This window comes from Pseudophryne corroboree, chromosome 2 (assembly GCF_028390025.1).
Source record: "Pseudophryne corroboree isolate aPseCor3 chromosome 2, aPseCor3.hap2, whole genome shotgun sequence".
Taxonomy (NCBI): domain Eukaryota; kingdom Metazoa; phylum Chordata; class Amphibia; order Anura; family Myobatrachidae; genus Pseudophryne; species Pseudophryne corroboree.
Window position 1 is genome coordinate 502,199,752 of NC_086445.1, and position 24,957 is coordinate 502,224,708.

Sequence of the window (24,957 nt, forward strand, 5' to 3'; positions counted from 1 at the left end):
TCCTCTGTCAGAGCATTCCCGGTGTGTGTGCTGTGTGTCGGTACGTGTGTGTCGACATGTATGAGGACGATGTTGGTGAGGAGGCGGAGAAATTGCCTGTAATGGTGATGTCACTCTCTAGGGAGTCGACACCGGAATGGATGGCTTATTTAGAGAATTACGTGAGAATGTCAACACGCTGCAAGGTCGGTTGACGACATGAGACGGCCGACAATCTATTAGGACCGGTCCAGGCGTCTCAGAAACACCGTCAGGGGTTTTAAAAACGCCCATTTACCTCAGTCGGTCGACACAGACACAGACACGGACACTGAATACAGTGTCGACGGTGAATAAACAAACGTATTTCTCATTAGAGCCACACGTTAAGGGCAATGAAGGAGGTGTTACGTGTTTCTGATACTACAAGTACCACAAGAAAGGGTATTATGTGGGAGTGAAAAAACTACCTGTAGTTTTTCCTGAATCAGATAAAATAAAATGAAGTGTGTGATGATGCGTAGGGTTACCCCGATAGCAAATATTGGCGTTATACCCTTTCCCGCCAGAAATTAGGGTACGTTGGGAAACACCCCTTAGGGTGATAAGGCGCTCACACGCTTATCAAGTGGCGTTACCGTCTCCAGATACGGCCGCCCTCAAGGAGCCAGCTGATAGGAAGCTGGAAAAATATCCTAAAAAGTATATACACACATACGGTGGTTATACTGCGACCAGCGATCGCCATCAGCCTGGAGATGCAGTGCTGGGTTGGCTTGGTCGGATTCCCTGACTGAAAATATTTTATTCATGTAGAGCATTTAATAGGATGCATTCTATATATATGTATGTGAGATGCACAGAGGGATATTTGCTCTCTGGCATCAAGATAAGTGCGTTGTCCATATCTCCCAGAAGATGTCAGGGACACGACAGTGGTCAGGTGATACAGATCCCATACGGCAGATGGAAGTATTGCTGTATAAAGGGAAGGAGTTATTTGGGGGTCGGTCCATCGGACCTGGGGACCACAGCAACAGCTGGGAAATCCAACCTTTTTTACCCCAAGTTACATCTCAGCTAAAAAAGACACCGTCTTTTCAGCCTCAATCTTTCCTTTCCCATGAGGGCATGCAGGCAAAAGGCCAGTCATATCTGCCCAGACATAGAGGTAAGGGAAGTAGACTGCAGCAGGCAGCCCTTTCCCAGGAAAAGAAGCCCTCCACCGCGTCTGCCAAGTCCTCAGCATGACGCTGGGGCCGTGCAAGCGGACTCAAGGTGGGGGGGTAGTCTCAAGAGTCTCAGGGCGCAGTGGGATCACTCGCAAGTTGACCCCTAGATCGTACGAGTATTATCCCAGGGGTAAAGATTGGAGAGTCGAGACATCTTCTCCTCGCAGGTTCCTGAAGTCTGCTTTACCAACGGCTCCCTCCGACAGGGAGGCAGCATTGGAAACAATTCACAAGCTGTATATCCAGCAGGTGATAATCAAAGTACCCCTCCTACGACAAGGAAAAGGGTATTATTTTTCCACACTATATTGTGGTACTGAAGCCAGACGGCTTGGTGACACATAGTCTAAATCTAAAATGTTTTGAACACTTACATAAAAGGTTCAAATCGAGATAAAGTCACTCGGAGCAGTGATAGCGAACCGGAAAAAAGGGGACTATATGGTGTCCCTGGACATCAAGGATTACCTCCATGTCCAAATTTTGTCCTTCTCATCAAGGGTACCTCTGGTTCGTGGTACAGAACTGTCAATATCAGTTTCAGACGATGCCGTTTGAATTATCCACGGCACCCCGGGCCTTTTTACCAAGGTAATGGCCGAAAAGATGTTTCTTCAAAGAAAAAAGGCATCTAAATTATCCCTTACTTGCACGACCTAAAAAGGGCAAGTTCCAGAGAACAGTTGGAGGTCGGAAGAGCACTATCTAAAGTAGTTCTTCGACGGCACGACTGGATTCTAAATATTCCAAGAATCGCAGCTGTTTTCCGACGATACGTCTGCTGTTCCTAGGGATGATTCTGGACACGGTTCAGAAAAAGGTTTTTCTTCCCGAGGAAAAAGCCAAGGAGTTATCCGACCTGTCAGGAACCTCCTAAAACCAGGAAAGGTGTCTGTACATCAATGCACAAGAGTCCTGGGAAAAATGGTGGCTTTTTACGAAGCAATTCCATTCGGCAGATTCCATGCAAGAATTTTCCAAAGGGATCTGTTGGACAAATGGTCAGGGTCGCATCCTCAGATGCACCTGCGAATAACCCTGTCGCCAAGGACAGGGGTATATCTTCTGTGGTGGTTGCAAAAGGCTCATCTATTGGAGGGCCGCAGATTCGGCATACAGGATTTGATCCTGGTGACCACGGACGCCAGCCTGAGAGGTTGGGGAGCAGTCACACAAGGAAGAAACTTCCAGGGGGTATGGACGAACCTGGAAAAGTCTCTTCACATAAACATTCTGGTACTAAGAGCAATCTAAAATGCTCTAAGCCAGGCGGAACCACTCCTGCAAGGAAAACCGGTGTTGATTCAGTCGGACAACATCACGGCGGTCGCCCATGTAAACAGACAGGGCGGCACAAGAAGCAGGAGTGCAATGGCAGAAGCTGCCAAGATTCTTCGCTGGGCGGAGAATCACGTAATAGCACTGTCAGCAGTGTTCTTCCCGGGCGTGGACAACTGGGAAGCATACTTCCTCAGCAGACACGATATTCACCCGGGAGAGGGGGGTCTTCATCCAGAAGTCTTCCACATGCTAATAAACTGTTGGGAAAGACCAATGGTAGACATGATGGCGTCTCGCCTCAACAAGAAACTGGACAAGTATTGCGCCAGGTCAAGAGATCCACAGGCAATAGCTGTGGACGCACTGGTAACACCTTGGGTGTACAAATCAGTATATGTGTTTCCTCCTCTGCCTCTCATACCAAAGGTATTGAAGATTATACGGTGAGGAGGAGTAAGAACAATACTAGTGGCTCCGGATTGGCCAAGAAGGACTTGGTACCCGGAACTTCAAGAGTTGGTCACGGACGACCCGTGCCCTCTACTTCTGAGAAGGGACCTGCTACAACAGGGTCCCTGTCTCTTTCAAGACTTACCGCGGCTGCGTTTGACGGCATGGCGGTTGAACGCCAGATCCTAAAAGGGAAAGGCATTCCAGAAGAAGTCATTCCTACCTTGATTAAGGCAAGGAAGGAAGTCACCGCGAAACATTATCACCGCATTTGGCGAAAATATGTCGCGTGGTGCGAGGATCGGAGTGTTCCGACGGAGGAATTTCAACTGGGTCGTTTCCTACATTTCCTACAATCAGGATTGTCTATGGGTCTCAAATTGAGATCTATTAAGGTTCAAATTTCGGCCCTGTCAATATTCTTCCAAAAAGAATTGGCCTCCGTTCCTGAGGTACAGACTTTTGTTAAAGGAGTACTGCATATACAGCCTCCTGTGGTGCCTCCGGTGGCACCGTGGGATCTAAATGTAGTTTTAGATTTCCTCAAATCCCATTGGTTTGAACCATTGAAAAAGGTGGATTTTAAATATCTCACATGGAAAGTGACTATGTTACTGGCCCTGGCTTCCGCCAGGAGAGTATCTGAATTGGCGGCTTTATCTTATAAAAGCCCTTATCTAATCTTCCATTCGGATAGGGCAGAACTGAGGACTCGTCCGCATTTTCTCCCTAAGGTGGTATCAGCGTTTCACCTGAACCAACCTATTGTGGTGCCTGCGGCCACTGGCGACTTGGAGGACTCCAAGTTGTTGGACGTTGTCAGAGCCTTAAAAATATACATTTCAAGGACGGCTGAAGTCAGAAAATCTGACTCGCTGTTGATACTATATGCACCCAACAAGTTGGGTGCCCCTGCTTCTAAGCAGACGATTGCTCGTTGGATTTGTAACACAATTCAACTTGCTCATTCTGTGGCAGGCCTGCCACAGCCTAAATCTGTTAAGGCCCATTCCACAAGGAAGGTGGGCTCATCTTGGGCGGCTGCCCGAGGGGTCTCGGCATTACAATTCTGCCGAGCAGCTACGTGGTCGGGGGAAAACACGTTTGTAAAATTCTACAAATTTGATACCCTGGCAAAAGAGGACTTGGAATTCTCTCATTCGGTGCTGCAGAGTCATCCGCACTCTCCCGCCCGTTTGGGAGCTTTGGTATAATCCCCATGGTCCTTTCAGGAACCCCAGCATCCACTTAGGACGATAGAGAAAATAAGAATTTACTTACCGATAATTCTATTTCTCGGAGTCCGTAGTGGATGCTGGGCGCCCATCCCAAGTGCGGATTATCTGCAATACTGTACATAGTTATTGTTAACAAATTCGGGTTATATTGTTAAGGAGCCATCTTTAAGAGGCTCTTTCTGTTATCATACTGTTAACTGGGTTTAGATCACAAGTTGTACGGTGTGATTGGTGTGGCTGGTATGAGTCTTACCCGGGATTCAAATTGCCTCCCTTATTGTGTACGCTCGTCCGGGCACAGTACCTAACTGGAGTCTGGAGGAGGGTCATAGGGGGAGGAGCCAGTGCACACCACCTGATCTGGTAAAAGCTTTACTTTTTTGTGCCCTGTCTCCTGCGGAGCCGCTATTCCCCATGGTCCTTTCAGTTACCCCAGCATCCACTACGGACTCCGAGAAATAGAATTATCGGTAAGTAAATTCTTATTTTTATTGACCTTGGGTCATATTAAGGATGCTGTCCTATATATGAGAGATGCTCAGAGAGACGTTGGCCTACTGGGTTCCAGAGCCAACGCCATGGAGATTTCTGCTAGGCGAGCCCTGTGGACCCGCCAATGGACGGGTGATGCCGACTCAGAGGCATATGAAGGTTTTGCCTTACAAGGGTGAGGACTTATTTGGGGAAGGTCTCACGGACCTGGTTTCTACAGCTACTGCAGATAAATCCATCTTTTTACCTGATGTTTCCTCACAGCCAAAGAAAACGCCACATTATCAGATGCAGTCCTTTCGGTCGCATAAATCCAAAAGCGTACGGGGATCTTGCTTTCTCGCCAGACGTAAGGGCAGAGGGAAAAAGCTGCCAACTACAGCTAGTTCCCAGGAGCAGAAGTCCTCCCCGGCTTCTACAAAATCAACTGCATGACGCTGGGGCTGCTCTGAGGGAGTCCGCCCCAGTGGGGGCACGTCTTCGACTTTTCAGCCACGTCTGGGTTCAGTCACAGGTGGATCCCTGGGCAGTAGACATTGTTTCCCAGGGTTACAAGCTGTAATTCGAAGAGGTGCCTCCTCGCCGTTTTTTTAAATCGGCCCTACCAGCTTCTTCCCCAGAGAGGGATATAGTTTTAAATGCAATTCAAAAACTGTGTCTTCAACAAGTGGTGGTCAAAGTTCCCCTGCTTCAACAGGGGACGGGGTACTACTCAACCCTGTTTGTGGTCCCGAAACCGGACGGTTCGGTCAGACCCATTCTGATTTTAAAATCCTTTAACCTATACTTGAAGAGGTTCAAATTCAAGATGGAATTGCTCAGAGCGGTCATCGCCAGCCTGAAGGGGGGGGATTATATGGTGTCCCTGGACATAGAAGATGCATACCTTCATGTCCCCATATATCCTCCTCATCAGGCGTTCCGGAGATTTGCTGTACAGGACTGTCAGTACCAATTTCAGACGTTGCCATTTGGGCTTTCCACGGCCCCGAGGATTTTCACCAAGGTAATGGCAGAAATGATGGTGCTCCTGCGCAAGCAGGGAGTCACAATTATCACATACTTGGACGATCTCCTGATAAAAGCGAGATTGAGAGAACAGTTGCTGAACAGCGTATCACTCTCCCTGAGGGTGTTGCAGCAGCACGGTTGGATTCTCAATCTACCAAAGTCACAGTTGGTTCCAACGACCGATTGCCTTTCTTTGGCATGATTCTGGACACGGAACAAAAAAGGGTTTTTCTCCCGTTGGAAAAGGCCCAGGAACTCCAGAACTTGGTCAGGGACCTGTTAAAGCCAAAAAGGGTGTCGGTCCATCAATGCACTCGAGTTCTGGGAAAGATGGTGGCGTCTTACGAGCCCATTCCGTACGGCAGGTTCCATGCGAGAACCTTTCAGTGGGACCTTCTGGACAAGTGGTCCGGATCACATCTACATATTCATCAGATGATCGGCCTGTCCCCCAGGGCCAGGGTGTCTCTCTTGTGGTGGCTGCAGAGTGCTCACTTTCTAGAGGGTCGCAAGTTCGGCATTCAAGACTGGGTTCTGGTGACCACGGACGCGAGCCTCCGAGGATGGGGAGCAGTCACATAGGGATGAAACTTCCAGGGACTGTGGTCAAGCCAGGAGGCTTGTCTACACATCAACGTACTGGAATTGAGGGCCATATACAACGGCCTGCGTCAAGCGGAGAATGTTCTTCGCGACCTACCGGTTCTGATTCAATCAGACAACGTCACAGCAGTGGCTCATGTAAACCGCCAAGGCGGAACAAAGAGCAGAGTGGCAATGGCAGAAGCCACCAGAATTCTTCGCTGGGCGGAATATCATGTAAGCGCTCTGACAGCAGTCTTCATTCCGAGAGTGGACAACTGGGAAGCAGACTTCCTCAGCAGACACGATCTCCATCCATGAGAGTGGGGACTTCATCAGGAAGTCTTTACAGAGATTGCAAGTGAGTGGGGACTGCCTCAAATAGACATGATGGCGTCACACCTCAACAAGAAGCTTCCGAGGTATTGTGCAAGGTCAAGGGACCCTCAGGCGGTAGCTGTGGACGCCCTGGTGACACCGTGGATGTTTCAGTCGGTCTATGTGTTCCCTCCTCTTCCTCTCATCTCAAAAATATTGAGAATCATCAGACGAAAAGGAGTACAGACAATACTCATTGTACCAGATTGGCCTCGAAGGGCGTGGTATCCGGATCTGCAGGAAATGCTCACAGAAGATCCGTGGCCTCTTCCTCTCAGAGAAGACCTGTTGCAACAGGGGCCCTGTCTGTTCCAAGACTTACCGCGGCTGCGTTTGACGGCATGGCGGTTGAACGCTGGATCCTAGCTGGAAAGGGCATTCCGGATGAGGTCATTCCTACTATGATAAAGGCTAGGAAGGAGGTGACAGCGAAACATTATCACCGTATCTGCAGGAAGTATGTGTCTTGGTGTGAGACCAAGAATGCTCTTCCGGAAGAATTCCATCTGGGCCGTTTTCTCCACTTCCTACAGACTGGAGTGAATTTGGGCCTAAAATTAGGCTCCATTAATGTACAAATTTCGGCCCTGTCCATTTTCTTTCAGATGGAATTGGCTTCTTTCCCAGAAGTCCAGACTTTTGTGAAGGGAGTGCTGCATATCCAGCCTCCTTTTGTGCCCCCAGTGGCACCATGGGACCTTAACGTGGTGTTACAGTTCCTTCAGTCTCACTGGTTTGAGCCTCTTAAAACCGTGGAATTAAAGTATCTCACTTGGAAAGTGGTTATGTTGTTGGCCTTGGCATCTGCAAGGTGAGTTGGCGGCTTTGTCTCACAAAAGCCCCATCTGATTTTCCATGTGGATAAAGCTGAGTTGCGGACTCGTCCTCAATTTTTGCCTAAGGTGGTTTCCTCTTTTCATATGAACCAACCTATTGTGGTGCCTGTGGCTACAAGGGACCTGGTGGATTCCGAGTCCCTTGATGTGGTCAGGGCTTTGAAAATTTATGTAGCCAGAATGGCTAGGGTTAGGAAAACGGAGGCCCTGTTTGTCCTGTATGCAGCCAACAAGGTTGGCGCTCCTGCTTCTAAGCAGACTATTGCTCCTGGATCTGTAACACGATTCAGCAGGCTCATTCTACGGCTGGATTGCCGTTACCTAATTCGGTTAAGGCCCATTCCACTAGGAAGGTGGGCTCTTCTTGGGCGGCTGCCCGAGGGGTCTCGGCTTTACAGCTTTGCCGAGCGGCGACTTTGTCGGGTTCAAACACTTTTACTAAATTCTACAAGTTTGATACCCTGGCTGATGAGGACCTCATGTTTGCTCAATTGGTGCTGCAGAGTCATCCGCACTCTCCCGCCCGTTTGGGAGCTTTGGTATAATCCCCATGGTCCTTACGGAGTCCCCAGCATCCTCTAGGACGTAAGAGAAAATAAGATTTTAAACCTACCGGTAAATCTTTTTCTCCTAGTCCGTAGAGGATGCGGGGCGCCCGTCCCTGTGCGGACGACATTCTGTAAGACTTGTATATAGTTATTGCTTGCATAAGGGTTATGTTACAGGTTTGTTCAGTCTTTGACTGATGCTGTTCTGTTTCATACTGTTGACTGGTTCGTATATTCCAGGTTATACGGTGTGGGCTGGTGTGAATCTTGCCCTTGGTTTAACAAAATCTTTCCTCGTACTGTCCGTCACCTCTGGGCACAGTTTCTCTAACTGAGGTCTGGAGGAGGGGCATAGAGGGAGGAGCCAGTGCACACCCATTCTAAAGTTTCTTTATAGTGCCCATGTCTCCTGCGGAGCCCGTCTATTCCCCATGGTCCTTACGGAATCCCCAGCATCCTCTACGGACTAGGAGAAAAAGATTTACCGGTATGTTTAAAATCTTATTTTTTATAGTTTTGTGCATTATACAAAGTTGTGTACATTAAAGCATCAGAAAGCAAAGGTGTCACTCTCGGTCTCGCTCAAAAAATTCTTTATTTCGTAATATTCAGTACTTCAGAATTTTGAATATGGGAGACTCAACATGTAATTTTAATTTGCAATGGTTTTTCCGTATATTATGCCTGTACATAAAATATATCCCAGTATGTTACAATGAACAGTGAAACCGCTTGTTATAAAGTTTGCCTGTTTGTGTAATTCTTTTTTTATTGAGTTGTTTTTGTTGTACATGTTTTGCAGACATTTACTGCACCACTGCTTTCAAGCTTTAATGGATCATGGAGTTAAGGTTGCCTCGGTGTTGGCGTACTCTTTTAGCAGACGGTGCTCTTATATTGCCGAATCTGATGCCCAAGTTAAAGAAAAGGCAATCCAGATAGGCTTTGTTCTTGGTAAGAGATTTTGTATTTAAAAACACAAACAAAGCAAAACAACGGGTGTAGTAGGGTATGCCGGCGGCCAGCATACCGGCGCCGGAAGCCCGACCGCTGGCATACCGACAGCTGGGCGAGTGCAAATGAGCCCCTTGCGGGCTCGCTGTGGCCACGCTATCTATTCTCCCTCCAGGGGGGTCGTGGACCCCCAAGAAGGAGAAAAAGGGTCGGGATTCCGGCGCCGGTATACTGTGCGCCGGGATCCTGACCGTCGGCAAACTGAAGTCCACCTCAAAAAAACCTTTCCTTAAACGCAAGTTTACCATTCTATATCCTGCTATAATTATTATATTGAATAGTTTTTAACATAGATATGTAATCATGTCTGTCCTCTGACTAGTGTATTGAGGACCACTCCACTAACCAGCAATTGACAGCTCTCCTTTTCACTCAGGTTTATCTATTTCCATCCCCTCTTGGTTTGTCACAATTGAATATTCAATACGGGGCAGATTCAGTTAGCCGAGGGACTTAACGCCAAGGCAGGCAACAGAAATCTTGGGGCCTGGTACACCGATATATCTTGGGCCCCCGCAACCCTCCTTGACCCTCCCTTTTTAAAGCAATGGGGTACTTTAAAAAAATTACACACATGTAATATATTATTATGCAATATAATCTTATACATACGCTATGTAAAGAGGAGGAGGAGAGTAAGGCCATGTTTACTTAATTATGAACAGATGCAGACCTGTCAGTTTATCCAGGAAATTTGGGTTTGTGTCAGGAAGCAGATATGCTTGTCAGTTTATGCAGGAATAAACTTACAGATAGAAATAACAATTTATTCTAAAATAATAGTCAAAATACTTATTAGCTGTATATATTATACCAATATTATGCACAATCACACAATTCTGGTTCAGTTCATGTGAATGACAAATGTACTGTATAACATCAGTTACATGTAAGTGTGCAGTAGGACAGGTTTTTTTTCTGTAGCTCACAAAAAGCAGTAAAATGATTGGAAGTTGATCATAGCTGGTTGGAGACAGAGGTGCCGCAGGTGGTATGCAGCAGAGTATCTACAGACTATACATGCTTTGGCTCCTAGGCAGTCCTGTCAGTCTATGTCTGCTTGTTAGCAAATACATTTTTCACTTTCATTACACATTTTAAAGTTCTCCTTCTTATTGACCTGGCTGGGTGTATATACTCCTAATGTAAACCTGGTGTGTATGCTATTGGGGGGTATTCAGTTCTTGTCGGAAACTGCTGTCTTGTCGGAAAGACGTCAGTTTCCGACAGGTTTAGGTCAGAAGGGGTTCCAACCTATTCAATGGGGCTGTTTTTTTCCAAGTCGGGAATTCCCGACTTGTCGGAAAACACATGGATTGTCGGAATCCACGCGTTCTGTCAGAAGCGCGGCCAAACCTGACAGGTTTTAGCCCTGTTTCCGACAATGTCAATCCGACTTAAAAAAAAGTCGGATTGGCATTGTCGGGAAAAGGCCAAACCTGTCTGGTTTGGCCGCTGCATTGAATACTGACCTGTCGGATCCTTTCTGTCTTAAAGGATTTGACAGGAATTGAATATATCTTTGTGTGCATGCAACACAGTATAAAGGTGTAATTACGCTATTTAAAAACAAAAGAAAAAAAAACTGACTTTTTAGAGCATATATTATGTCCAATATGCATCCAACTCTGTATCAATCCCTGTATGTTAAATGGGCAAATCCTTTAATGCTGACCAACTTCTGAATACAAGACATTCCCAACCAATATGTATAAATGATAGACACATAAATACCAATTGCAGATAAGCTGATAAATATATATGGCTTTATAGCCATACAGTTGCAAAGTCAAGTGTTAAAAACCTAGCAAAACAAAGTCCACAGTATTTTTGTAATCTGGAGCTTACCCCTTTCCACTTCTGTAAGGCCAGGATTGAATTTAGGGGGTTATTCAGATGCCGATATTGAGGCGCGCAGCATCGGCTGCGTGGACACACGCATTGTGGTCGCATCCCCAATTGATGCGATCGCAATGTGCTTGACTGCGGTGGGAGTTTTTGTGGCAGTGACGCAGAGTTGGCGGGGCGAACGGAACCATTTTCGGGGTGGCTGTGTGACGTCACACGCAGCCGCTCCGATAAAGAGAAAGACCGCCTGGTCTGCGCTTCAAGGGGCAACCCTAGATCCGATGAATTAGCAATTAGATTGCAGACTTATCGGGAGGCAGCCTTACAGATGCTGGGCGGCCCCCAGCATGTGCGGAGATGAACGCATATCTGGCTGCGTATGCAGCGATCTCCACATCTCTGAATAACCCCCTTAATCCTGAAATGGTCATATCCACCAGTAAATTAAATGGTCACTATGTTCCTTCCTAGGAGATATAAAATTCAAATATGAACACTCTGGAATCGAGTTCAAAGTACTGAGACAATAATATAAGCTCAATGCCGGCTGGCTCGTGTTAAAGTATGTTACATTCATACACGTTTGCAGCTTACTTAAAATGTCTCACACATACAAGTGAGATGTTGCTTCACTTTTTCCACATTTTGTTATGTTATAGCCTTATTCCAAACTGGAATAAATAAAATTTTTCCCACAAAATTCTACACACAATACCCCATAATGACAACGTGAAAAAGATTTTTATTTTTTTTTGCAAATTTATTAAAAATAAAAAACTAAGAAATCATATGTACATAAGTATTCACAGCCTTTGCTCAATACTTTGTTGATGCACTTTCGACAGCAATTACAACCTCAAGTCTTTTTGAATATGATGCCAAAAGCTTGGCACACCTATCATTGGGCAGTTTCGCCCATTCCTCTTTGCAGCACCTCTCAAGCTCCATCAGATGGGACGTGTCGGTGCACAGCCATTTCCAGATCTCTCCAGAGATGTTCAATCGAATTCAAGTCTGGGCTCTGGCTGTGCCACTCAAGGACATTAACAGAGTTGGTCTGAAGCCACCCCTTTGATATCTTGGCTGTGTGCTTAGGGTCCTTGTCCTGCTAAAAGATAAACCATTGCCCCAGTCTGAGGTCAAGAGTGCTCTGGAGCATGTTTTCATCCAGGATTTCTCTGTACATTGCTGCATTTTTCTATCCCTCTATCCTGACTAGTCTCCCAGTTCCTGCCACTGAAAAATATCCCCACAGCATGATGCTGCCACCACAATGCTTCACTGTAGGGATGGTATTTACCTGGTGATGAGCTGTGCCTGGTTTCCTCCAAACATGACTCCTGGCATTCACGCCAAAGAGTTCAATCTTTGTCTCAGCAGACCAGAGAATTTTGTTCTTAGATATGCTCTGTCAAGTGTGAGACCTTATATAGACAGGTGTGTGCCTTTTCCATATCATGTCCAGTCAACTGAATTTATGAAGGTGGACTCCAATTAAGCTGTAGGAACATCTCAAGGATGATAAGTGGAAACAGGATGCACCTGAGCTCAATTTTGAGCTTCATGGCAAAGGCTGTGAATACTTATGTACATGTGATTTCTTCGTTTTTAATTTTTAATACATTTGCAAAAATCACAACTTTTTTCACGTCGTCACATTGTCATTATGGGGTATTGTGTGTAGAAGGTTGAGGGGAAAAAATGAATTTATTCCATTTTGGAATAAGGTTGTAACATAACAAAATGTGGAAAAAGTGAAGCGCTGTGAATGCTTTCCAGATGCACTGTATATATAGTTCCATATTAGAACCAGTATCGTACAACTTGGTAATCTCCATTTTTTTGCAGCAACAACTAATAATACAACAGTGATCAAATAGTATATAGTTTTTTTTATATATTCCCGTAGACTGATGTGTTTCTCTGCCACTTGGGTGCCCTTTTTTTAGAGGATAGTATGTAGTCTGTGCTCCTGAGGAATATAAATATAGATCCCAGCCAATCAATTGACTGATTGTCAACGCTACAATAATTTTATTAGGCTAATTTAATTAAAAGCAGTAAAAAATCTTTTTTTCCCTAAGAAACGACAAAAAAAATTGCTGAACGCAAATTGTTAAAGATGCATGAAAATAAGCCTTTGCAGATACTAATTATATCCTTTATACCAAAGGTTCTGATAATGTCGATATTATCTTATCCATAAAGCTATACCTTTAAACACACTTTTACCATGGAGCCGCTACGGCCGCTAAACTTAATATTCACTCTATATACCTTTTAACGCTATTTGTGTAATGAGTCGCGTACCGCGTACGGACTCTGCGTACGAACGCCGCGCTGGGGGTACAAAGTACACACAGCGCGTACACACTCAATTGATACACCTTAAACCTTCATAGTAATGCAATGCAATTATATTATACTTTACACCTTATGCAGCGCTGACGGTACAAAGTACCCGCAGCGCGTACACACCTTATTAATACGCTTTAGAACCTTATACAGTTAGGTAATGTAATACACTTTAAACCCTAGCAGGGAAAAGAGGACACAACACCGATTTGTAGTTAAACACTGGGTTCCGACACCACAGAGTAATATATCTAAAAGGGGGTTAACAATACAATTTATACACTACAATACAACAGAGTAAATGGCTACAGTCAATGTACATACGTGAGAATATTCGCATGCGCTTCCTGGTCCAGTCCTCCGCTAATCAGGTAGATAGCGTTAAGAGTCTTCTGACCGGCCAGGCAGCAACAGGCTTTTTATACAGTACTTCCAAAAGCAATACAATGGATACTGTAATCCCTTTGTCCATTGGACACAGGGATGCATCTTTACAGTACAGGAGAGGTCATAGGTTGATTTAAAAAGGTGGGCGATGTCTTTCTCAACTGCTCTTGTGGGTGGTCTTCTCTGGATTCCTGCCGCATACATAATATACAGTAAATACAGTTTAAACCTATATTCTGCTTCTGCCCATAACTATCCTCAGGAACATGCGATCTTCCGCAAACCAACACCGGAATGTTACCCTTAAAATACCCTACAGCTGGATACCAAACATCACCTGATAACCTTAGTCTATCCCCTCCTATCATGCAAAGGTGAATCCCTCCGTTCTGAAATCATTTAAACTGTTGATACTTGCTGATGTGGTGCAGGGGGACTATGTGTACAATGTGCACTATTTGGATTAAATATGTAATGTTTTGATAGCCCTCCATGAATTCACAAACTCCGCCGTAAATACCCATACCACGCGCAGGATCGCGGGAGCGACCATACACAAATTGCGGATATGTGCACGCACGGCGGAACAAGTGCAAGCGCAGCGGGCATGTGTGTGTTAGTACGTGATGTGTGTACTGCAATATTTTTCGACTTTGACAGTCCACCCTTTGGCAGTCAACAATAACTGCCACTATCTAAACACTAAACAGAAAAATATACAATACAATATCTACAGATGATTGGATGGTAGGAGGAGAGGTGTAGGCGGGAAATGTATGACCTAGTGGGATAGTAAAAGCATGTATGTATGAATCCATGTCTGAGGGGCATGTATCATCGTGCCGTATATGTTCTAGATAAGCTTTGAGGTATTGCGAAGTATACATTAAATATTTCTTATCACGTATTAAGGGTCTGTAAGTGGGCCAACAAACACTACCGAGCTCTTTTCGGCTTCTTGTTCCAACAAATGGGGTGCACATTTAGTCGATGATACATGGAGGGGGAACATATGTGAGTGCTAGTATATGTGGATATCACCTGTCGACTATGTGTGTCACTAAGTGAAGGTTGTAGAGATGAAGATAAGACCCGTATCTAAAATACGTTCACATAACATTTTCATAATCGTTCTTGGGTAGGGTCGATGTCTTTTCCGGATCGGTGTATCTGGGCAAAGGGGGAGACAAAGGAAAAACGGGTGAAAGAAACAGGCCATGGAATTCATTTGCAATCCTTATCATAACACTGTCTCTATGGATGGGTCATAAATCAAATCTGCTGCTGTAACAATGCCCCCGCTCCTTAAACTCATCAATTTTGTGCCGTGCTTGCTCCGCATCAGAATTCAAACACACCTAAATATCAAACCAAAAATTATGACGACTCCCAGGATACAAAGGAGAAACTTTCCCACACTCATAATAACATTTTCAGCCCACTCTCCTAATCCTGAGAACCAATTTTGTGGGTTCAACCATGAAACCCAGCCGGTCAGTTCATTACTCACAGCAGTCAGGGTAAGGTTGTGTCTCCTTCGGAACTCCCACTACAACTGCAAGATATCGTCCATCTTTTGAACGATAATCTCCATGGGGTCGTCAGTGCTGTTTGTAATATACGTGCAGCACTTCACACCATATTGAGTTGCCAAAGTGACACAGTACCCACCCATCACATCTGTGATATAATTGAGGACCATCCTATGCTGGATCAGTTCTGTTTTGTAAGCTTGCAACTCCCTACCCGTATACCTGAAGGTGTCGTCATACATCTCAGTGACAATATCTATCAAGTTCGCTAGCGCATGGATATACCTATAATTTATAATTCCTCTGGCAGTACGGGTGATGTCTAATGCGAGAAGGAATTGAATCCCGGTGGATTCGTGGATCAAATCAGAGGCTACGTGCTCTGTCCTATCTCTAAGGTGTCTCTTAACGATGTGTACATAGTGAGTATGAGTATAAGGAGCCTGAGCACTGCGGTGAACGTCTTTCATCTTATCATGGGTTATGGTCATGACCTCTGGCAACACTCTTCCAACATAACACAATCCCTCTGAGTTCGGGGCAAGCCACTTATACGCCTTCCTCCCACAGATGAAATAGGCATCATCGGGGAGAACATATGGGCCAGAATATGACATTACCATATTACAAACTTTCTAAGTGGAAAACCCAATCCCTAGTTCTCCCATCTGCTCAGTACAAGTATCAGGCTGGAGTATATGAGCACAGTACCATGGTGATACTTCTCCAACCCACATGGTCTTGCTTCCTCGAGTATACCTATACCGAAAATACCTTCCACTGTTGGCTATTTGGCGTACAAGTTCAGAGTCTATGGGTATCCTATCAGCTCTATGCGAAAAGGCCATGGTCTGGTTATTCCATGTCACCTCCCAATTTCCTGGTTTTCGGTAATTGGAAATGTTGAAGCATAATAAGGATCTATCTACATGATACTGGTGGAGCTTCAAACTAGGGGGCCTAGAAATATTACATTTCTTGACCACCGGTCTCCCACGCTGTAATTCGAGTACCTCATCTATTGCTAAAGGGTACGGTTCTAATCCTGACTTGCTCTGACCTTGAGGTACTTGTGAGCACACCCAGCATTCTGTTTGGTTTAGAACCTTACCCACTAGTGAGTGGTAATCACTCAATGGATGACTGTCCATGTTGATATTAAGGCTGGACTGACATCTCTGGATGCACCCATCCTCAACTATGTTCTCACAATTCCTACAAATGCAATTTTCCTCTGCCAATAACCCTTCACAGTGCCTCCGAGCTCCCTGACTGCCAGATCGTTTTCTGATACTCTCCTTTGCTCGAGTGATGTGTTGCTCTTGGAATTCTACAAATCCGTCCTCGCCATCAGAACCCATTCCAGATCCTTTCTCGACCTCTCTGGGACTTTCACCGAAACAGACTGTTCTGGTCAACAACAGGGTTAACAGGAAAACCCGGAATGCAGTCTCTTGGGGTAAGTCCATCTTGTTAAGGGGAGAGAAAGGAAACAAGAAGGGGGAGGAAAGGGAAGGAGAGAAGGAGGGTAGTGGGAGATGGAGAAAATAATAAAAAAAGAAAAACTGGTGCGACAACCGCCTCTGGTCTTGTTGTTATCTGCGCTCAGGTGCCGTCTCAACAGTACTGCCTCTCAACCTTCCCGGTACAGACACTCCAGTGATACAATGTTCTCTACACTTTGCTCTTTGTCACGGGTTCTCTCTGGGTCAGCGACCTTCTTACAGTGGTACGAGTGGACCCAAGTCTCTCTTTCGGAAACCTTTAATGCTGTCGTGCTGGTTAGTAAGACTTGATACGGTCCTTCCCACCTTTCAATGAGGCAACCTGAGCGTAGAAAATTTCGAATCATTACATAATCCCCAGGTTCAATGTCATGACAATTACTGTTCGGTAGGTCAGGAATCACCAGCTTTAGATTTCTATTTTGATTTCTCAGCTGCTGGCTCATCTTAACCAAATATTTTACAGTCACTTCGTTATTGCATTTCAAATCATCCTGGGGGTCTATCATTACATGGGGTTGTCGGCCAAAAAGAATCTCAAAGGGTGATAGGTTAAGGGGGGACCTCGGAGTGGTTCTGATGCTGTACAATACTAGTGGCAAAGCTTCTGGCCACAACAATCCAGTTTCAGCCATCACTTTGCTCAGCTTGTTCTTAATAGTGCTGTTTACTCTCTCCACCTTCGCACTCGCCTGTGGGCGGTACGGAGTATGCAACTTGCTATTAATTCCCATCAGTTTGCACATAACCTGAAAGACTTCACCTGTAAAATGGGTACCCCTATCGCTTTCAATTATTCTAGGGATACCATATCTACACACAAATTCCTGCACAATTTTCTTTGCAGTGAACGTAGCAGTATTTGTGGCAGCAGGGAACGCTTCTACCCAATTGGAAAACACATCAATACAGACTAACACATAATTTAAATTCCTACAGGGTGGTAACTGTATGAAATCAATTTGTATTACCTGAAAAGGGCCGTCTGTCGGCGGGATATGGGATGGTTCTGTTGGTATTGACTTTCCAATATTCTTCCTCAAGCAAGTAAGACATGTCATTGCTCTCTTACCCGCATGAGAAGAGAATCCTGGCGCACACCAGTAGGCTCTCACCAGCTTACACATACCCTCTTTACCCAGATGAGTCAGACCGTGTGCCGTCTCAGCTAAGCTTGGAAGATATGCTCTGGGGGCCACTGGCTTACCCTGTCCAGAGTCCTGAGGACTCCTGGCCATACCCCTTTGACTTCCAGACCGCCTTTTCCTGTAGAGAACACAAATTTTGTATTTCAATTAATTTTTGTGTGTTGATTGTGTTGAATGTAATCAGTGATGTGATATTTGTATGGGGGTGCTGACTGCTTCGTCTACCCGGCTGTTAGCAAGTGAGATTGGATCTTGGTTGTAAGTATGTGCTTTGCACGTGATAACAGCCACTGTCTGGTTTTTGTATCGCTGTTTGAAGCCTTTTTATGTGGGATGCATGCGCTACAGGTGTGCCGGCTGCCGTCATAAAATTTCTGAGGCGCCATAGGGCCCCGAAATCATGCACTACAAAGGCATACCTAGAATCTGTGTATATATTGGCTGACTTATCCTTGGCCAATTCACACGCTCTGGTTAGGGCGACCAGCTCAGCAACTTGTGCTGAGTGCGGTGGGCCCAGGGGCTCAGCTTCTATGATACTTCTGTCGTCTACAACTGCGTACCCAGTGCACAAGTCTCCCGAGTCCGTCTGTCTGTGGCAACTACCGTCAGTGTAAAAAGTAAATCTACGCCTTCCAGTGGGTTGTCACTAATGTCGGGTCTTGCAGTGAAAGTCTGGTTCAGCTATTCCATACAATCATGCGTGTCAGTGTCTGCACTAAATCCTCCTTCACCATCATTCTCATCCTCCACCCTTTGTGCCTGTCCAGGCACACCTGGCAGATAAGTTGTAGGATTTAGAGCGCTGCATCTCTTTATGGTGATGTTTATGGGGGCCATTAGTGCTAATTCCCACCTTGTAAACCGTGCTGATGAAACATGTCTGGTTTGGGCGGAGTTCAGTAAGGCTGACACTGCATGAGGTGTATGGACTGTCAGGTTGTGTCCTAACACTACGTCTTCGCTTTTACTCACTAGCAAAGCTATCGCTGCAACACTTCGCAAGCATGTGGGGAGAGACCGCGCTACGGTGTCCAACTGTGCACTGTAGTAAGCTACCGGCCTGCTGGCATCACCATGTCTCTGGGTTAGGACACCTGCCGCACACCCAACACTTTCCGTACCGTACAAATCAAAAGGTTGCCCATAATCTGGCATGCCTAATGCAGGTGCCTGTGATGGGCACTGTTTGAGTCTCTCAAATGCCAGCTCGGACTCATCTGTGTGCGAGATCCGATCTGGTTTGTTTGAAGAGACCATTTCTTGCAAAGGCAAGGCCAGTATATAGAACCCTGGGATCCAGTTTCGGCATTTCCCACACATTCCAAGAAAAGTGTGGATCTGTTGTGGGGTTTGTGGCAGTCATGACGCGAATCGCCTGTGTTCTATCAGCGGTATTGTGTCTAAGTCCTTGCGTCAAGCAATGTCCCAAATATTTTACCCTGGTCTGGCACAACTGCAACTTATCCTTTGAAACCTTGTGTCCCGTATTAGAAAGGTGAAACAGAAGCTGTTTCGTGTCTTTCAAGGACGATTCGAGTGAATCAGAACACAGCAGTAAGTCATCTACATACTGTATTAATACTGATCCGCTCTCAGGTTGAAAGGATTGTAAACAGTCATGCAGAGCCTGGGAGAAAATACTTGGGCTGTCAATGAAACCTTGGGGTAGGCGAGTCCAGGTGTACTGTACTCCCCTGTATGTAAATGCAAACAGGTATTGGCAGTCAGGGTGCAGAGGGACAGAAAAGAAAGCAGAACAGAGGTCAATGACCGTGAAAAATTTTGCAGTAGGGGGAATTTGCATGAGGATGACAGCTGGATTTGGCACTACTGGGAATTGGCTCTCAACTATCTTGTTTAAACCCTCTTAGATCCTGCACTAGCCTGTAACCCTTCCCCCCACTCTTTTTCACAGGGAAGATGGGACTATTGGCAGTGCTGGACGTCCTGACTAGGATGCCCTGTTGTAGCAAGCGCTCTATGACTGGGTACACTCCTAATTCCACCTCTGGCTTCAGAGGATAGTGAGGGATTTTTGGAGCTATCCTACCATCTTTTATTTGCACTACTACGGGAGCTACATTCGCCATCAATCCAGTGTCTTGTCCATCTTTAATCCAGAGGGATCCCGGTATTTGTGAGATCATTTCCTCTACCTTGGATGGAAACCTGTCTATACCAGCAGAGTGTGACATTAGCCTTTGTGGGGTGTCTAACATATCCTGCACTTTGTGAACGTGATTCTCGGGTATATCCAAGAAGACACCCTCAGGAGTACAATATATGACACACCCCATTTTACACAATAGATCTCTCCCAAGTAGATTAGTCGGAGCTGATGCAGCTAACAAAAAGGAATGCTTGGTCTGCAAAGGCCCTATTGTAATCTCCGCAGGTCTACTCAAAGGGTAGTGTTGTACTACTCCTGTTACTCCCATTGCCGAAATTGTTTTACCCGTGGTTTTCATACCTACCGTTGAATTTAACACTGACCTTGGCCGCCCCTGTGTCTACAAGAAAAGGTAATGATCTACCAGCTACATCAACTGTGACCTCAGGTTCACTACCAAGGCTAGCGATCAACTTCACTGGCTGCAGACTACAGGTGTGGCCCAACCCCTATTGTATATTGTGACCCTCCCGCAGCGCACTGGTAGCTACAGTATGTGAGGGTGGTAACTGAGAATTTTCGGAGGTCTGCCAGTCCCTCCTAGGTGGGTACCTCCTTGTTTCCCCTGCATGCGGCTCATAACTTCTCCTATGCGATCCCTGATCCCTATCATGTGTATTATAATGTGGTTCATATCCTGGTCTAGGGGGTCGATATACCTTATGTGTGCCTTTATAACTACAGTTCCGTGCAAAATGTCCTTCCTTCCGACAGTTATAGCATACTACTAAATGTGACTTACCATCAGGAGTCTGGGGTTTTGGCTGATGCGGTTTGGTTGTAAGGGCATTTATACTTCCTGTCATCAGCTTATCCCCCTGTGACTCCCTGTGCTTAATGACGTTCCGATCGTGCTCGATAGCGGACTCTCTTAATGCAGCCACCGAGATACCTCTCCAGTTAGGTAGAGTGGTTTGTACCCTTGTTCTTAATGTCTCTTTTAACCCGTCCATTAATACTGACACAGCTACCTCCCTGTGATGTACATTTTCCTTAATGTCCTCGACCCCAGTGTATCTAGCCATTTCCTGCAGTGCTCGGTGGAAATATTCAGATGCCGTTTCACCTTCTTTTTGTCTTATGGAAAAGATTTTATTCCATTTAACAACAGTAGGGAAATATACTCCTAATTGCAGATTGATTTGTCGTACATTCTCCTGAGTGTACTCATCAGTGAGAGGTACTTCTACGTCTAATTTACAATCAGTAATGAATTTCGCGGGGTCAATATTGGAAGGTAAACATACTCGTAGCACTGTTCGCCAATCTTTGTTTGTGGGTTCGGTGGCGTTACCTAATTCTTTGATAAACCTCTGGCATGCGACTAGATCCTTTCTGGGATCGGGAAATTCAGACATAATTGTCCTCAATTCTGTCCGGGACCAGGAACAATGCATAGCAATGTTTCCGATGGGAGCGACTCCCTGAGCGTCAGTCTTCCCATTGGGGACTGCGATCACCCTGACCGGATTAAGTTCAATTACGTCATTCTGAGTTGACTCCACAATCTGAGGTGCTATTGTCTCTGCATAATGTATGGTACCGTACTTACCTGTGGACACGACCTCACTTATCCCTCCGCTAGGGGGCCTTACTACTGATCTTACTGGTTGGGCCGTGCCCACCTGAGTGTTCTGTATGGTGGCTGCTAGAGAGAGTGCCGATATCGTGCTGGGCTCATCTTCTTGCTCGCAGTCCTGAGGGAAGTTTAAAGTGGGATACAACTTGCAAGGGTTAGGGTTAGTACATTTATCAACTAAACTCTTATCGGATACCAATATGCCATTGTCTGTAGCCACTTTCTCCCCTACAATATACGGTGGTGGTGGTGCGGTTGCCATGATTTTCCTGCTAGGTTTGGAACCGGCTGCGTGAGCTAATTCTCTTTGCATATCGCCCTCTTGCTGCCATAAATTTTAAGAGTTTGTGTGTCTGACCCTTTGCTTTCGGGATTTTATCAGACATATCCTAATCCTAAAATTCTGCAATATCTCTGGTTCAAAACTGCCTACCTTAGGGAATGGTTCCCTATCTTCCGCAGTCATACGTTCCCATTCATTGCAAAAAACTTCTGTGTGTGGTCCATGCTTCTCACACATAATGAACCTCGCCGACCCCCTGGGCCGCAGAATGTCAACCTGAACCCTAGTTGAACGTCCCATACTTGAGCAACTGGCCCCCATATTTTGCAGGTATTTGTCCTTTCGGCTAATCCCACAAAAAAACAAAATACTCAATATAAGGCAACGGTGAAAGTTCTCTGAGTGCTTTCACCCACTCACGCAAACGTTGGCCAGTACTACCATACACTGTTGATAGCGCAGGCAATGTACCCAACCTAGGGCCCTACGTAACCTCTACGTACTTGAAGTATCTGGGAATAACTTACCCTTTCCAGTAAATATAAGTTGTTGGAGATTTCCTGAGAGAGACCAGCGAAAACTCCCTAAACCTTTTATTATACACAAATCACGCTTGCGTATGCTATAGTTAGCGCTGATACCGCGATTTTATGCAAAGTTCACTAAAAAAAAGTATCACATTGCGCTAATATTGCACCCACTCACGCGCGGTCCAATCGCACAGCGTATAGGTACTTGTTACTTATCTGCCGTACGACCAATGGAATCGATTTTTCAGGCTGCGAAACCTCAGCCGGAGCGTATCAAAAACAAGCCTATATGGGTAAATCTCGCTAACCCCCTGGGCTGCGGTACTCTAAACCTCGCTGACCTCTTGGGCCGCGGTACTCTAAACCTCGCTGACCTCTTGGGCCGCGGTACTCTAAACCTCGCTGACCTTCTGGTCTGCGGTACTCTGCTACCTTGCTCCTTTGTACTTCAATCTATATTAACGCGAGTCAGCTGCCTCACGCCACCAAGTCTCCACTCACTTGATGTACCACTCGACGGGATCCCGAATTCCCTGGGTCCACAAAACCTTTATTATGTTTGCTCACTCACGTTTGTTCACTCAAATATACTTAGGTTTTTCTGTACAGAAAATTAAATTTCATTCAGATAAACAGCCTTAGTACCAGAGGTAATACAGTAAAAAAGGTTTTATTTAAACTAAATTTTGGAAACCGAGCAATTTGTGCTATTGTAGCGTGGCTACTGTTCCGCCCCCAAACTAAACAATGCTATTGTGCAATTTGTACTTAGCGGTCGTACCCTTACGCACGTTGCGTAAACACGCGACCGTGCGTATGTCTTTACGTTGCGTACGCAGTCCCGTACTTTGTCCAAGACAAGTGTACAAAAACCGTACGTCTGCAATAGTACAAATCCCACACTTCTATAAATGTAAGCGATATTACCTATTATCGCTCACTTAACACAACACAGTTGTCTTTCTGTATAAACCTTTTTAACTAGGCCAGACTGTTTGTGTTTTACGTTTACTTCCTTAATATTTATTCTATATTTTTAACTAAATGGCAACAAATTTCTCCGTACAGGTCTAAATGAATCTAGTAATCAGTATTTATGGCAACAATATGAGCAGGTATACAAATACAAAGTACAGGTGTATGCTTGTGTTGTGTGCGCATTTGGCGCCAAACAGAAATTCACAGACTTTTAAAATAGCTTTGCGTATTTACTTTACGGGTCCCACCAGCATCTCTACACACCATGCAGAGCAGACGCCATCTAATCAGCAATAACTTAGTGTTTCCAGTCTATCCACCAACCAGCAGAAGGCTTACGTGGGATACCTGTCCGCCCTTTGCTGATAAATAAAGTCTGCTTTAACCTGCTAGGCTGCTGGTATGAGGAAAAACCGGACGATGCCCCCAATTGATAATGTCGATATTATCTTAAACCATAAAGCTATACCTTTAAACACACTTTCTCTAACGTCCTAGTGGATGCTGGGGACTCCGTAAGGACCATGGGGAATAGACGGGCTCCGCAGGAGACAGGGCACTTTAAGAAAGAATTAGGAATACTGGTGTGCACTGGCTCCTCCCTCTATGTCCCTCCTCCAGACCTCAGTTTGAATCTGTACCCGGACGAGCTGGGTGCACCTTAGTGAGCTCTCCTGAGCTTGCTAAATAGAAAGTATTTTGTTAGGATTTTTTTATTTTCAGAGAGATCTGCTGGCAACAGACTCTCTGCTACGTGGGACTGAGGGGAGAGAAGCAGCCCTACTAACTGTGGATAGGTCATGCTTCTTAGGCTACTGGACACCATTAGCTCCAGAGGGATCGAACACAGGAACGCACCCTTGGTCGTCTGATCCCAGAGCCGCGCCGCCGTCCCCAAAGCCGCGCCGCCGTCCCCCTCGCAGAGCCAGAAGCCGGCGTGAGAAGCAAGAAGACGTCAAAGGCGGCGGCAGAGGACTCCAGTCTTCATATGAGGTAGCGCACAGCACTGCAGCTGTGCGCCATTGCTCCCACATTAAACCCACACACTCCGGTCACTGTAGGGTGCAGGGCGCAGAGCGGGGCGCCCTGGGCAGCAATTAGAGACCTCTTGGCAAAGTGGCATATATACAGTTGGGCACTGTATATGTGCATGAGCCCCCGCCATTATTTTACACAAAATCGCGGGACAGAAGCCCGCCACTGAGGGGGCGGGGCTTCTTCCTCAGCATTTACCAGCGCCATTTTCTCTCCACAGCTCCGCTGAGAGGAAGCTCCCCAGGCTCTCCCCTGCAGATTCACGGTAGAAAGAGGGTAAAAAGAGAGGGGGGGGGGGGCACATAAATTTAGCGCAAAATCAGTATATACATCAGCTACTGGGTAAACACTAAGTTACTGTGTAATTCCTGGGTCATATAACGCTGGGGTGTGTGCTGGCATACTCTCTCTCTCTCTGTCTCTCCAAAAGGCCTTGTGGGAGTTCTGTCCTCAAATAGAGCATCCCCTGTGTGTGTGGTGTGTCGGTACGCTTGTGTCGGCATGTTTGACGAGGAAGCCTATGTGGAAGCAGAGCAGGTGCAAATGAATGTGGGAACGGCGCC

General features: G+C 45.9%; 1 protein-coding gene across 1 annotated transcript in view; it reads left to right on the forward strand.

Annotated features, from left to right (window-relative positions):
- APPBP2 (amyloid beta precursor protein binding protein 2) overlaps window positions 1-24,957 on the forward strand; it is a 205,289-nt gene that overhangs the window by 96,571 nt on the left and 83,761 nt on the right. Inside the window, exon 3 of the mRNA XM_063954013.1 lies at window positions 8,830-8,981. Within this exon, the coding sequence (XP_063810083.1) occupies window positions 8,830-8,981 (152 nt within the window). The remainder of the gene's footprint in view (window positions 1-8,829; window positions 8,982-24,957) is intronic.